This window comes from Pholcus phalangioides, unplaced genomic scaffold (assembly GCF_987345545.1).
Source record: "Pholcus phalangioides strain wild (caught in Gottingen) unplaced genomic scaffold, Ppha-v1.0 ptg000010l_1, whole genome shotgun sequence".
In the NCBI taxonomy this organism is placed as follows: domain Eukaryota; kingdom Metazoa; phylum Arthropoda; class Arachnida; order Araneae; family Pholcidae; genus Pholcus; species Pholcus phalangioides.
Window position 1 is genome coordinate 12,906,548 of NW_028301603.1, and position 16,612 is coordinate 12,923,159.

Below are 16,612 nucleotides of genomic sequence, written 5' to 3' on the forward strand. Positions count from 1 at the left end.
GACAGAAAACACCACAAAATTTTCGCATTTCTACAGTAAAATCGGCAATTTTAACACTGATTTCTATGAGGATCACCCTTTTCCTGACCCTCAAAGAGATGCTGATGATGATTATGACGTCATTCAAAAAACTTCATTACTGGGAGTATTGAAAATGTGGCAAACCATTATAAAAAGGCATAAATATTATGCATATACTGACAGCCTTGAAGAAATGACAAACCATTGTAAAGACATATACACGTCTTAAACGCATTGCTAGGGAACCACGGTAACCAAAGTAAACGTTCCGAAAGTGATTGTTGAGGCCCGAAAACCATTGTTACCCGACAGTGTTTTGCCCATTTGGGGCATTTGCCCTGCTCTGACGAAATTTTAAAGTGGCCTATCGTTCAAGTCGGATCCCATTTGGTATATATGCAAAATTTGGCGACGATCGATCTAAAATTGTAGATTTGTATAGAGAACATACACACACTCACAGCCAGACAGACGGAAAATCAATTTTATATATACTGGTATAGATTGATTTTCTGTCTGTCTGTGTGTCTATGTGTGTGTATGTTCTCTATACAAATCTACAATTTTAGATCGATCGTCGCCAAATTTTGCATATATACCAAATGGGATCCAACTTGAACGATAGGCTACTTTAAAATTTCGTCAGAGCAGGGCAAATGCCCCAAATGGGCAAAAACTGTCGCGCAACAATGGTTTTTGGGCCTCAACAATCACTTTCGGAACGTTTACTTTGGTTACCGTGGTTCCCTAGCAATGCGTTTAAGACGTGTATATGTCTTTACAATGGTTTGTCATTTCTTCAAGGCTGTCAGTATATGCATAATATTTATGCCTTTTTATAATGGTTTGCCACATTTTCAATACTCCCAGTAATGAAGTTTTTTGAATGACGTCATAATCATCATCAGCATCGTTTGAGGGTCAGGAAAAGGGTGATCCTCATAGAAATCAGTGCTAAAATTGACGATTTTAATGTAGAAATGCGGAAATTTGGTGGGGTTTTCTGTCACATCAATAATTTTAAAAATTGTATTGAATTCTCGATTTTTGAAATATTGAGTTCGCTTAGACGAATCCCAGGAGACTAAATATGAAGTAATTAGCCGGACCTACTTTTGAGTTGGATATCCATGTAATAACATTGGTTTCAGCCGGGTATTTATATCTTCTCAAGCATGAAAATTAATGTCTCCGTATTGTCTTTTAATATTGAACTGCATAAATTCATATAGTTTAGGTTGCATTAAAATTAATTATGGGCCCGTAAAAAGTACATCGAAAAAATTCCACAGCTTTAATTAAGCATTTTTTAAAGCAGAAACAGGCAGAGATGGATAACTTGAAGTTCAAAGGGGGGAATCGAAATACTTAGCACCCTTTAAAAAAATATATATATATATATTTCTTTTTACGTTTCTTTAAATCTAGATTTGTTTCTTTCATGAGTCGCGCAGGAAGTCGCCATATTGGTTAACTTAGACACGGTTTGTATGTCCCTCAAAGAAAGGGAGATATCACGTGATCCAAAAAAGCCTCATTGAAGAAAACCCGGGCAGCGCCGGGTATTATAGCTAGTTATATATATAGATTTACTCAACACAACATGGTGCCATAGGAGTTGCTGAAGCTAGGTTTCATGGAAAGTCTCCGATGTGCATTTTCTGCAACAAAGATAGAGGCACCACCAACATCTTATATATCAATGCGAATATTGAGAAAGCCAGAGAAGAAACTTCACAAACACTCACATTCCAATTACGACCCTGATTAAAAACCAAAAAACAAGAACCCTTTTCTTTTTCTGGTATAATGGACTTGGCAGTGCAAAGGTACTTAGGAACAGAGTGAAATGTTCCCGAGAGAAACAAATATATTGAAAAGTAGTAATTAATAAATATTTATGAAAGTATATATATATACACCCAAATGAAGATATATGTAAATATTATCAGTATACATGCATATAGCAATATGAATATAACAATGTGCATATTGCAAGTGTTGTGTGAATAGTGACAAGTAACAATGCTAAAGTTTTGTACATTTTTATTTTAATATTTGAATATATTCATGTTATTACAGGAATTTTATTTATTCATGACATATTTGAAGAAATTTATATTATTTCGAACTGGTTTGCGTCAGTATGTTCCAGTAGATAATATGTGAATGGATCATATATTCAACATTTGGGAGACTGATAAAACGCATGTATATATTAATGTATATTTATTAAAGCAGTAATGACATCTTAGTGTAATAATCTCCGGAGCATCAAATTCCTGCTCGCGTGATGTTAATGGTGCTGCCCGAGGTATAATGTAAGCTGTAGTAGTAATCTTTTGTTCTGTTATTTTAATTGTAATGCGATGTAAATTGTTTTGTGAGGGTGAATTGCTAACCTCGGGGGACCAATGGTGCTCCCGGGGATAGAATGTATATATATATATATACATATTTTAAAATATGTAATTTTTGTTTTAAATTGAGAAAATAAATGCTCCCTCCGGGGAACCCCCGTATGGCGAATCACATTCGCCGGGTCGGGTAAGTAACTCATATATTCTTGAAAATAGGTGTTAGCTTCTAAAAGGTTTAGTGATTTCCACTGTGTGACAGTTGTAATGCGGATGAGGAAAATTTTAAAAACCACTCAAAGGGGCCGTTCAAGTATTACGTCATCATCGGGTTGGGGGGGGGGTTTCCGATTAGCTGACTTTTGATGACAAGGGGGGAGGGGGGTTTGGATAATGCTTACGTCATCAACCACCCTTTATGAAGAAAAATATAAAATATAAGTTAGGATTCAGAAGGGCAGAGCTGATGACGAAATTTTGCTGATAAGGGAGGGGGGTCTAAAATGGCTAAAAATTTGCTTACGTAATACTTGAACGGCCCCAAAGGGTTAAAAATGTGCTATTTGATCGTTTTTTGTGGTGCCCCCTTTTCTCCTTATGCCCTAAGCACATGTTTATTTTGCTTAATTGTTAAACGCGGCCCTGCACATCATATTCTTTTTTTTTCCTGCGGCTCATTAATCAAGAACCGGTTGCTAATTTCAATCGCAGAATTATAACAGCTCTATTTGAAAGGTGGCGCGGAAAGTGCTCCAGTTCATTGATGTTTCTCGCATGGGGCCGTTCAATTATTACGTAAGCAAATTTTTTGCCATTTTTGACCCGCCCCCCCCCCCTTGTCAGCAAATTTTCGTCGTCAGCTCTACCCCCTCTGAATCCTAACTCATATGTTCATAAAGGGTGGCTGGAGACTGGAGTCTGCAGAAACCGCGAGACACCCAGGCTCTGTCGCAAGAAGCAACGTAAGCACTTCGCCTCCCCCCCGGGGGGGGGGGAACAGGGCATCTCCGGTAAAACCAAAATTTATTGATACGTCAAAGATTACATATAGTGCAAAGAAATAAAAAATTATGTAAATCAAAGAATCAAATTAATCAAGTTAAAGTAAAGTGCAACGGGCACGGATAATAAATAATCATGGAAAGTTGTATAAAAATCGTATCGCAAAAGGCGCAATCAGAAATTTGATTGATCAAGGATTGTATCAAATGACAAGAAGGGCAGAGCACCTCATTGCACTCCGGCAGTTCAATACAGTCAGTCTAATTTCTCCGAGACGTCATTAATTAGGTTTGGGATTCATCCTGCTGCATAAAGGGTGGCTGATGACGTAGGTATTATCCAAACCCCCCTCCCCCCTTTTCATCAAAAGTCAGCAAATCGGAACCCCCCCCCCATATCGACGATGACGTAATACTTGAACGGCCCCCATGCAATATAGGGTGATTCTAAATTCATGGGATAAACTTCAAGAGGTGATATAATGTAATCCAAACAAGCATATTTAATCATAGAATGTGCGTCGAATCATAACAGCAAAGACGGTAGAGGGCGTTTTTAGAGAACGCACAGCAGCACTTCTCCAAAAAAACAAATACGTACTATCATATTTTCCCGACGGATTTGCTGAGATATGGGCATTATCAACCCCCACATTGGATTGGAGTTTGTTGTTTTTTATTGGTGCAAGGACCATCAAGGTTATGCTGCGCAAAACAATGATCAATAGAATTAATAATAATAATATCAATAGAATAATATAGAATTAGCGTTACCCAAATTACACCATAAGAGGGCTTACCACATTTCAATACCCTGCACCCTGCTCACGAGCATTGGCGTACGCGAGATCGAATATCGGGTTTGAGGAAGCACAAGGTCCCAGAGAAATTTTGAGCTCCTAACTTCAAAAAGCGTTTCAAATTAACAGTAATCAGAAATCGATGAAGGTAAACAGTATTAAAGGTATTTTTTTTCGATATGAAAACATATTTTTTAATTTTTGATCGACTTGGGGAGAGAGGGCGCTTTCCCCCCCCCCCCCCCAAGTTGTCGCCTGCGCACTACGCCTCTGTTCCCACAAACGTATAAACTTAATTTTCTGCCAAAAATTTCGTAGCAACGTATAAATAAAAAGGTAAGAGAAACTAATCTTGATGTCTGCTACGCGTCTACAGGCAACAAACATAACGCGGAGAATCAAGATTTTAAAAACTAGGAAATGAGGGAAACGATTCTTGGATTATTATTTTTTTTTTTTTCAAAATAAATAAATTTTGTCTTTGGATTCAGAACAAACATCAGTTTACTAATTTTCGTGTTTTCTCATAAAAGCACATTTATACAAATACGGGGTGATTATAAAAAAACTACCCCGACATATGGGCCCCTAACTATCATTCCATTCACAGAAACTGAATGAAATTTTGGCATAAGGTAGTTTGAGGTATGCGCTCAAGAATGATATGCAAAACAACAGTGTCACTCTAACAGTTACGGTTACAGTGAGAAAATTTCGAAAATATCAAATGACAACACCAAGTTTTTTGTATTGGAATGCGATCTCCATACTGAAAAACACTAAATAGCGTTGGAATGGCACCTGTGGCACGAAAATGTCCGGCGCTAGGCAAGGAAAAAGTAAAAAGGACTTTGCCGTGCACCAGAGCATTAATGTTCGTTTCATTCGTCACACCGTTTCTTCGGCTGAGATCCGATTAGTCCTCCACAAGGTCATGTGGAAAATTTGTGAAACACAATAAAATGCTTTATTTTATGCTGCTTCTCTGTCCTTATTGGTTGTCCTCACTTTCAGCCTATCTATCGCCGGTGATTTTCATGCTACAGTTGCCGTTCGAACGCTATTTAGGGTTTTTCACAATGGAGATCACATTCCAATACAAAAAACTTGGTGTCGCCATTTGATATTTTCGAAATTTTCTCACTGTAACCGTAACTGTTAGAGTGACAATGTTGTTTTCCATATCATTCTTGAGCGCATACTTCAAAATACCTTATGCCAAAATTTCATTCAGTTTCTGTGAATGGTACGATAGTTAGGGGCCCATATGACGGGATAGTTTTTTTATAATCACCCTGTACAACGCCACAACAGGCAAAATGCCCAACGAGGTAGCTGATAAAAAGATGCCCATAAAAATATGGATGTCATATGTTTCAAAAATATAGCAACCCAATTAAATATGCAATTAACAAAAATTATAAACAATATATACACGTGATAAAATATTATACAACGCCCATAAAGAATACTTATGGTTGTCTTATTCTAAGTCTATTCGATTTACCCCAACATGTTTATCGTATTTCTTCTTAAACGTGTCAATTGTGTTACAATTTACTACCTCCGGGGTAAGCTATTCCATTTATTGACAACCCTATTAGAGAAAAATTCCCCGCGACACCATAACCTTGCATTGTCCCTCACCAATCGATACTGGTGTCCCCTTGTAAAAGCAGTCGATTGGAGGTGTACTAAAAGTTCATGGTCCATCCTATCCATCCCATTGAAAATTTTGAACACTTCGATCTTATCTCCTCGACACCTGCGTTCCTCCAATGTAAACATATTCAAAAAAACTGTGACCACTTGGTTGAGTAAGATTTTTGCTTCAAACCATTTTTAGTAAATTTTATGTAAAATTTTAATGCCTTATATGATATTTGTATACATGCTAAATAGCTCAGTCAACCTTTTAAAGGGCAGACGTTTTTCCACAACCCGGTAGGAAAAAAAAATGTAAACAGGTGGCGGCCAACTGTAACACTATGGGCCCACCCCATCTCCTTATTACAGTTATTATATTGATTTGATGTATTTACTCTCATCAGGGCGTTTTTATTTTCTTCAGGGAAATTAACATCTTAATCATCAACGCTACTCACCCGCAACCCTTAACGGGGGGGGGGGGATAGTCGTGACCAACACGTTGGGAACCACTGTATCAAGGTAATAGAGGTGAAGAAAGGAAATTCCTCTTCATATAGCCGTATCTTAAAGGGCCCAAAATATTATCCGCCTCAGGCAGCAGAATTTCTAGGACTGGCCCTGGTTAAAGGGTTAATCAATTATAGCTAATTACAGTTTTTCGCGACAAACAAATACTTTAAAGCGCTTATTTACTCTGATGATACTAACAATGCAGATTTAGAAAAGACGCCAAAAAGGAAAAAAAAAATAGCGTAAATTTGGTGGCACGTGATGACAATGTTGCCTCTCGATACAATGATAATCCCGCTACAACGATATTTTTTCGTGGCCCGCATACTATCGTTGCATCGAGGTTTCAAATTTGTCTTCGGTATAACGCTTATGTATTTCTTCTTTATTATATGAAAAGAAAAAAGAAAATGAAGTAGCGTTAGTTATTATTTTCTTGATTTCATCAAGACTTCCAGACAATGATGTGCAGGGCTACAACTGGGTGGGGGGGGGGGGGAAGCAGATGGGTCTTGTGCCCCGGGCGCTGGAATTTCATTCTCAAACCTTACCTTCAACATTACAAGGGGGTGGCGCAAAAATGCGCACTTGCTCCGGGTGACCAAGCATCTGGTTTGCGGCCCTGATGATGTGTGAATTCTGATTCCTATTTCCGCCTAAAATGCGAGGATTCGTAGTCAAAATATAAGAGGTTAATCCACTCATCAACTTCATTGGGCAACGCGCTCATGAGTCATCATCATCATGATGACAGATGAAAAGGAAGTAAATAAAATATTGTATATTCACGTTTCATGATAAAGGGGAAGAAGGTGTTATAAAACAAAAAATTGAATAAAAAATCATGGGGAGAAAAAGGTGGGGGAAGTTGTTGAGCGCCGATAACAACGACGTCTATGAGGCAAAGACACAGCATAGAAAAGAAAAAAAAAAAGAGGCATGCCAACAAGGCACACACACACACACACACAGCTCAGATTCCTTTTTATCGATCGGACGCCGTCGCTCTCTCTCTCACATTGAACATGATGACGTCATGCGCCATGTGGCCATATTTACAATCATGGCAGCCGTGCGATGAGCACAATGGTCATTAGGTAAGAGAAGCAAATTTTTCTTCTTCTTTCTACATCCAATCTAACTTCGTTCTTTTGTGTGTGTTTGTTTATAACATTTGTGTTTCTTTTCTTTTACTGAAATTGACACGGCTTGATCATTTCCAACAACCCCCGATCCGGAAATCGGTAGATTCTCCGATGACCAAGCCAGAGTGTGGAGTCCTAAAGAAAAGGCGCATTCACTCACTCACTCACCACTGTGTGAATATACCGAGATAAAGAGTATTGCTTGCTTCGCGTCCGGTCCAAATGCGATAATACACATTCCGCTCAACAGTAGACGGGCTGTCTGTCCCGTTGTGTGAGCTGGCGCTGCCCGCTTTCCTCCTGTTTTTTTCCTATTCCTCCCCGCCCCCCCCCCTCCTCCTTCCATCGCTGATTTCGTGCGAGTGTGTTGTGCGAGGTGGTTGGTGCTGCTGCTGCTGCTGGCTTTGGCTTCTTTCTTGTGTTGTTCAGAGCGTGTTGCTACCCTGCTAGTTCCTCCGGTCGAGTTTTATGGTAATATGAAAAATGCCTCTGAGGCGTGCCACGCTGTCTTTTATTATTTTTTTTGTTTTTCTCTCTCTTGTGATAGAAGTTAAAAGAAAAAAAACTTGCTACGCCACTTTTTATTATTATTATTTACTGTATATTTGTAATCCATCTCGATTCTCGTCTGCTTCTCGCACCGTAAAAAAAAAAAAAACCTGCTGGGAATCAACGTAAACAGGAAGTTTTTTCGCCCCCCCCCCTTCCCGCAGTAAGAATCTGAACGTTACAAAAATTGTAAACATTCCGTGCGGAGACGTTCACGCGTAACTTATTAATGTTTTTCTTTAGATTTAATATGGTATAGCGTGACGATGTTATAATTGAATTACCTCTGTAAGGATTATCGGTGTTATAATTATTGTTATATAATCCGTGTTTACTCTTTGAGGGGAAATCGCATCTTTTTTTTTCTCTCTCTCTCTCGGGGGAAATAGCAGTGTGTTTCCGCCGCCCCGTTGCTATGCAAGTTCGTGGTCCCTTGTAGAAGGGACGCTACCGATCTCTGTTTGATAATGAGGTAACAATGCTGAGTGTTGTGTAATTGTATACACACCCCGATGTGTGTGTGTGTGTGTGTGTATGCCATTTTCGTCTTATTAATTATTAACCGTTATGTTTTCCTTTTATTACTGAGAGCGCGCTGCTTTCGAAAGGTTATTCAACGCGTGGGTGATACTGCTATCGTTTATGATGATGGAATATTATACTTTGACCATAATACTTGAATTTTATATTTTGAATTACGGGATGATCTAACTGATTTGCATAATTATTAAAAAAAAATATTTACCGAATAATTTTGATGCTTTAAAAAAAAAAAAGAAATTATGTTTGTTTTTTACATTTTATGTGTGAAAGACCTGTGTTTACTGTTTCAAAATGCATTCAAGATCTTTCTTTTCAAAATGCATTCAAGCTCTTTCTTTTCAAAATGCATTCAAGATCTTTCTATTTTTTTTTTCAAAATGTATTATCTTTTTTCCTCAAGATCTTTCTTTTCAAAATGTATTCAAGATAATTTTTTTTTCCAAATAGATTCAACATATTTCTTTCTTTTTATATAAGAAGACATTCAAAATCTATTCAAGGTGTTTCTTTCTTTTGTTCTAAAATGCATTCAAGATTTTGCTGTTTTAGGTATTTTTTTATTTTGTTTCAAAAAATTTATTGAAGATTTTCCTTTGTTTCCAAAATGCATTCAAGATTTTGCTGTTTTAGGTATTTTTTTATTTTGTTTCAAAAAATTTATTGAAGATTTTCCTTTGTTTCCAAAATGTATTCAAGATCTTTTTCAAAATTTATTGAGAGCCTTTCTTTTTCAAAATGTATTCAAGATCGTTCTTTTTTTCCAAATGTATTCAACATATTTCTTCTTTTTTTAAGATGCATTCAAGTTCAACATATTTATTTCTTTATTTAAAAAGAAATATGTTGTCAAGATCTTTCTTTCCAAAATGTATTTAATGTAATTCTTTCTTTTGTTTCAAAATGTATTCAATGTAATTCTTTCTTTGTTTCAAAATGTATTCAATGTAATTCTTTCTTTTGTTTCAAAATGTATTCAAGATCTTGCCATTTTCTCTTCCAAATTCGTTCAAGATTTTTCTAATTTGTTTCAGAAATTTTTTGAAGATCTTTGACTGGGCATGTATTTTTTTTTTTAACCAACATGCCTGACACTGGCATACAAAATATTTATTGGAGCATGCATTATTGTGACTTACATGCCTTTGATATGCCTATAGATCACTATGAATGTGAATCATAATTACAGCAATCCAAAATGAAACAATAATGAAGGAAGAAAAGAAACTTTCTAAACGGGAACCAGAAAGGACTAAAAAAAATTAGAAGCATGCTGAATATAAGAAGAACACACGCTGCCCGTGAAAAATGTAATTGTCATTAATAAAGAGTTTCGTGATTTGTCCCAATATGATTATCAGTGATAGCTTGTGCTGAAAAATTATGGGGGCTCCATAACGAATATTCATTCTGAGATATTGGTAGTGAATTTTCAAAAATAGGATTATTTTTGTAATTATTTAATCAATTTCTTTATTTTTATTTATTAATCAGATAATTTGTACTTAAATTATATTGACATTGCATATGCATCCAAAGAAAAATTCTCGCTCCACAAAACTGAACGCATGAAACAAACCTTTTCAAACGCAGAGGAAGAATGGTACTGCAAAACATGATGTTATTATACAATGTGACCACATGTTTCTTCAATCTCAGAACATGCAAAACACAGTATTTGTAGTACATATTAAGCTAGCGATAATTAGGTTAAAATGGTAATGAAATGTCCCACTTGCATCAGTATCATTATTAAATTCATAGACAAAACCTGTTTGCTACAGCAAAAACTACAATACTGCTTTATTCCAATTTACATACAGTCAATTTGCGATAAGTCTAACTTTTCACTCGGCTGCAGAACTTTTTCCGTATTTTAGTGTTAAAATTTTCCCTTGAAGTTCTCCTTTAAGTAAAAGTTTTTGGAAATGTGTGAGAGAAATTAAAAAAATAGCATCTAGTGGTAGAATTCAGCATTTCCCAATAGAATTTAGCATTTTGCATTATAAATTAGCATTTGGCATTAGAGTTTTACGGATTAACTTGTTTACTGGCAAAACATTAATGGCTTTCTCATGAAAGGAAGAACAAAATACAAATACAAAAGTCACAACAGACAAAATAGAGAAGAACAGTCACAAATCAATGTATTTTTTGACCGTTTATGATTTTGTATATATGTTACTGCCTAAACTTGAAATTGACCAGTTTACGAATTGATGAATTTTGTTGTAAATTGAACCGCCCAGAGTCTGAATTACGGGCTACAGAAAACCAGTTTGCAAAGTAGCCAGAGATACCTGGCCAAAGTCTGGAAACAAAAGACATGATTCAGGGTCATTGCCAGGTTGGCATATTTTTTTGTGATAATTATGTCCATGTTAGTTATGGCAACCCATAAAACCGCAGTAACGATGCTGTACAATATATATATTTTTTTATCTGTATTTTTATTACTTTCATAGTTTTTTCTCTCAAATTTCTTTTTTTTCCCACTCATCATGCGGAGCTAATCCAATGCAGCAGTATATATAGCCATGTATCACACGTTGGCTATGGAAAAAAATCATATTTGGCACCTATTAGACTGTCTTACTAAAAGACTGATATCTTCTAAAGCAGACATGCACCTTGTACATATTCCTCTGCAGAACTTCTAACGAATTGGTACATGTTGGAATGTGTGTATTATAGTGAATCTTCCATGAAGTTTGTTTCTGTATAATGTTTGTTATGTGTACTGCCATCAAATTTTCTAACTATACATGAAGTATACCGTTGTAGGCCTGTTGCTCTCTGCATTTCATTTCATTCCGTGCACCGCCCAGGCTCTATCGACCATTGTAAATTTTAGCCATTGCCTGGATGAGGGGGCTGGGCGATGTCGGGTGCAGTTGTTGCTCTCTGCAGTAAGACTTCTTTAACGGGGAGTCTTACGTCTATCTGTGCATCGAACTATGGACAGTGATCTCTGGCCACTTCGCAAATTGACCGGCCAAAGCCCAAATCATTTTTTAAAATCTGACTTTGGAATTGGCCATACTTCAGGCGTGGCACTAATATATACTGCGTATACACTTTATTTCTATTTCATTTCATTTATACGGGTATCGTGTACGCATCTGTTTCCATAATACAACATGTTTGTCTAGTTTATTTCTAAATATTCTCAATCAATAATTAAATATGATTGAATTAAAATATTTAATTTTTTCGAATTTCCTCATCTCCAGTAGTTTGACATATTTTACTCATACGATATTCATAAATAGCACTGTTATTTAAATAAAACTTTTTTTTTCCCCATTCTGGAATCAGAATTTCGGATATGTTGAACGAACGATAACTCAAACGTTTTTTGCTGTCTGCTGCACATTCGACTTATCGAGATTTGACAGTATTTATTCAATATCTAATATAGATCAATATAAGTCTTCTGTCCAAACAAATAGATTTGAACAGGTGGTTGAGGAAGACCAGGGCCATGCTGGGAAATATGCTTGCATGTATTGGGAACCTAAAGTAGGTTCTGTTTCTGTGTAATGCTTGTTATAGTGCTGCCATCAATTTTTCTAACTATGAGTGAAGTGTAACGATTGGGTAATTGCTCAAAATCGACGGAAATTCAGAAGTAAAGATATGTTATGGGCGACAGTAATACAGTAACTCAGTTGAAAATGACATCTATAGCTATAACGTCAATAATTGGCAATCCGGGTTGATTCCCACAGAGGATAATGTTAATGAACTTAGTTTATAATGTTGATGATAACGTAACGACCCCTGATGTAGCAACACATTTTCCGATTTATGGTTACAGTTTTTTTTTTCTATTAATTTTTTTAAACTCATTTTTAATTTTAAAAAAAACTCCGGCGATAATTTCCAACTTTTATATACATTAATTTGATGAATACTGCAGAACCTCCCATAACGGACACTTCTTGTTAGCAGACACCTCCCATTAGCAGCCACTTTTCTGAACTGTGTTAACAGGCTTCAATGTATTTTCCTACCTATTAACGGGCACTTTCCCTTAACAGACAAAACTTTTGGTACCAAGGGTGTCCATTATCGAGAGGTTCTACTATGCGTGTATTGAAGACAGTTATATTTCTCAAATATAATGCATGTTTGTTTCAATTTTCTAGGGTAAAGTCTACTTACCATTCAATTGGATGCTTGCCCAACCTGTTCAATTTACACAACAAAAATGTGAACAGTATGACAGAAGAAAAAGTGCTGCCCGGGACCCTTGTGCCGCCTATCCCGGTAGAATCCATGTTGTACTATTATGGCAACATCTCCCGGGAGACAGCTGAGTGGATATTATGGGATCGTGGATGCCAGGATGGCATGTATCTGCTGCGCGAGAGCAACGCAGATTTCGTCCTTTCGCTTTGCTTTCAAAAGAGGTGAGTACGAAATCTCTCTTGTTATTGTTAATTAATACTCATCAAAAATTTGTTAATCATTAAGGGAAATGACCATGTGGAAGTATTGTCGGTCGAATCCAATTGCTGTATTAATGTTGAATGTTGTCTTGATGTTTGGTATCCATTATCAAAATCATATTAGACCTATGAGTTTCTACTACTACTAAACCACACATGCGCCTCGTCCACATTCCTCTGCGGAACTTCTAACGAATTGGTACATACTGGAAAGAGCGTGTATGCATTGTGAATCTAACGTGAAGTTTATTTTTGTGTAATGCTTGATATATGCAGTGCTACCATCAATTTTTTTAAATATGAGTGAAGTGATTGAATAATTATATCGTTGTAGGCCCGTTACTCTCTGGGGTGACACTTTTTAAGGAGTGATCAGCTCGCATTTGCTGCAAAAATTATGCTTGAATTGCTGCAAAATTAATGTTAACCCAATCTACTCAATGTCACAGGTTTTCACAGTACAGTAGAACCTACCATAACGAACACTCCTCGTGATTGGACACCTCCTTTAACCCTTAACTGCTGTAGTGGTGTCATTTCGTACCCTACACACATTGCTCATCTCGCCGCCCCTTGATAAAGAACTGCATCTTGTCCATCCTGTCATCCGTACCTTTCAAGCTGGTTGTTTACATGTTTGACAAATTTATGATGTTCTGTTTTTTCCTTTCTTTGTATCTTTTGCAACCTTCCGTTTACATACCCAGATTACTTTTAGTGTTTCCCAACATTGATTCAAATGGAAACAAGTTTTCCTTCCACTTAAATCATTTATTAACAATACGTTAAAATGTTTTTAGAATTAACAAAACAACAAATAAATCTTTCTTTAAAGTGTTAACATTAGAAAATATCACAGAATGTTATTGAAACGTTTTCACCGAGTCGGTCCGACAGGGTACCCTTCAAACCGTCTCGATCAGAGTACTCAAATTCTACAATAGAAGAACAGTCCAAGAATTTTGGTCACCTCCCAATGGCACAAGTTCAGCAAGAATCTGCGCTAGCAAGTCCAGAAAAGATGCAAGGACGCAAACAATGTTCTTAAGTCCATCAGCAATGCTCCATCCTTGATGAGAAGGCATCCCCTTGTATTTTCACATGTGGAACGATTGAAGAGACAACGAACAGGAGGAGAAGCTGTGCTACTCCGATAGCGTTGCAGCAAGAAACTGGATCATCAACTCGTGACAACAGAAGGAGAGCAACCCGTTGCATGGAGCGAAGCCAGACGATATGCCTCAGCAATCAACTAAGAAGATGCATTCGAATGCGGGAACCAAATGGTGTCGATACTCATCAATCTGCAGGTATATATATGGAGAAACTCTTCGTCACCCACAACGAATCAGAACTAAGAATTAATGGTACTGAAATTAACATAAACCTTTTAACAAACAATATCTCATTTGCATATTTATATACTGTTATGTAACTTTGACATCTAGAAATTGGCAACAGTCAGAATGTAAACATGACGGCCGATCGACGACATACGATTTTGTGGATAGATCCCCGGAAATAAAATAAAGGTAAGACAAAATCTACAAAAATAGGAGAATAAGGACTATTTCCGTGGGGACCTAATGGTAATGTTACACTTTCTTTCTTTCAAACCGAGCACAAATCAGGTCTGTCACCATGGGAAATTTCTTCCTTGTGAGTTTTGCCGATAGTGTAAGTGTGTGTACCTAACAGTCTGAGTGAATCCAGTATTGTGTCTGATTTATCAGTGCTGCCATCTATATTTCAGAAGTGAAATGAGTGAAGAGTAATGATTAAATATTTACACCATTTATAGATCTGTTGCTCTCTGTGGCAAAACTTTTTAACAGGGGGATCAGTTCGTATTCGTGCCTGGATAACCACTGTGGCGCCAGTGGGATTTGAGAACCTGCATACTTGCGATACGAGTCTGTCACTTTGATCACCACCACATCAGCCCTTTCTTCATATCGGGGTGCACAACCTTTCCAGTCTGCAGACCAGATATGCAGATTTTCTGCCGTTTGAGGGCCAGAAACTAAAGAGTGACCATATGGCCCGTATTTTACGTCATGAGTTTTGTCGTCGTAACTTTGACTTCCAAACTTTTCTTATAAAAAAAAAATCATAATTTTTTTTCTCCTTATTTTCAACAAAGTTTTCTTGAATTTCTGAAATCGGGAGTTGAGATTATTCTCGTTACTTATAAATTAGTGTTTTTGACAATATTTTTGGTTGTAATTGGCAACTTTTGTTTCAAGTTTGTTGAAAAGTTTGTTTCTGCTGACATCTGCAATCAATTTTTTGAGCTATGGGTTTTCTTGTGAGTTGAGAAAAAACTCAGTTTAAAAACATTGATTGCAGATGGCAGCACTACACATTGCAAGCATTACACAGAAACAAACTTCATGAAAGGTTCACTATACATACACACATTCCAACATGTATCAATTCATTAGAAGTTCCGCAGAGGAATATGGGCAAGGTGCATGTCTGGCTTAGTAGTTGTAGTATTTTCATGAAAGAAATGTGGTCAGTCTAGTCTTTTATCATGTTAGATCAGGGGTTCTCAAACTAAATGGCACCCTAGTGCATTGCAAACGTTTGCCAGGGGCTGCGACCCTACAAAGATTTTTTGAATAGACTCTCTGTTAAACTGCTTGCTCTAGGGAGCCGCAGATAAGCATTGATTGGGAGAAGTGGCGCTGCAGTTGGGGAAAGTTTGAGAACCCCTGGTATAGATACTTTTCCCCTGGAACACTTTTCGTAGGTGGGATGGAACCTCTTGATGGGCTGCATTTGGCCCTTTGGGCCGGAGGTTGTTCATTGTATTTGTATCACTGCTTTGTATCATGGTCAAATTTTCCGTTCGCAACACCAGTTATTATGCCAATGAGCTTCAATGCATTTTACTATTAGTTAATAGGCATTCCCCCATTAACGGACAAAATTTTCTGTCCCAAGAGTATTCCCCTGTTTTGTGTTTTGGGAATATTTAATAGAAGTTTGTTTATGTTTCTCCCACTGGATTGAATTCTTGTATTAAAATATTCATACCTGAACATATTCAGGTTTCAATGTAATTCAATCGACCAAATCAGTACTTGAGGTTTCTGGTGTGACATTTAAAGCCATTTAAAATCTACCGTCCCATGTTTCTATATGGTACTTTGGTTTTTGAGGTTTTTGGCCTCTTTTAGACAGTTCTGGACTGCAAAGAGTCATGTATCCAGACGAAAACCCACAGCCGTGGTCAAATTATATTGCAAGCAATTAATTAAAAAATGCACCGAAATTGAGGAAAAAGTAATGCTACATATGAAAAAGTTCTGTGTGTTAGGGTTCCACAGCCTTTTCAGTCTGTAGAACAGACACAGGATATTGATGCCACTCACAGGCCAGAAATTAGCGACCATATGACCAGTATTTAGGGCATTCCGGTAATTTTGGCCATTTCAAGATTTTTATACATCCCGTTTTTGTGCCATTTTCAACAAAGCTTATTTGAATTTTTTATTATTTACTGAAATGAAGGATTAAGATTATTTTCAAAAACTTATAAATTATAATTAATGTATTATATTAAATTTAATATTCATC

The 16,612-nt window shown here is 36.9% G+C and overlaps 1 protein-coding gene across 2 annotated transcripts in view; it reads left to right on the top strand.

Annotated features, from left to right (window-relative positions):
* The first annotated feature begins 7,389 nt into the window (after positions 1-7,389).
* LOC149080947 (uncharacterized) overlaps positions 7,390-16,612 on the top strand; it is a 40,021-nt gene continuing 30,798 nt past the window's right edge. The window contains exons 1-2 of one of the 2 annotated variants that reach the window (XM_089237639.1): positions 7,390-7,436; positions 12,725-12,988. In XM_089237639.1, the coding sequence (XP_089093765.1) occupies positions 7,417-7,436; positions 12,725-12,988 (284 nt within the window). In that variant the 5' untranslated portion in view covers positions 7,390-7,416. Of the gene's footprint in view, positions 7,437-8,410; positions 8,506-12,724; positions 12,989-16,612 lie in introns of those variants that run through there. The other variant, XM_089237640.1, reaches the window with a different exon arrangement.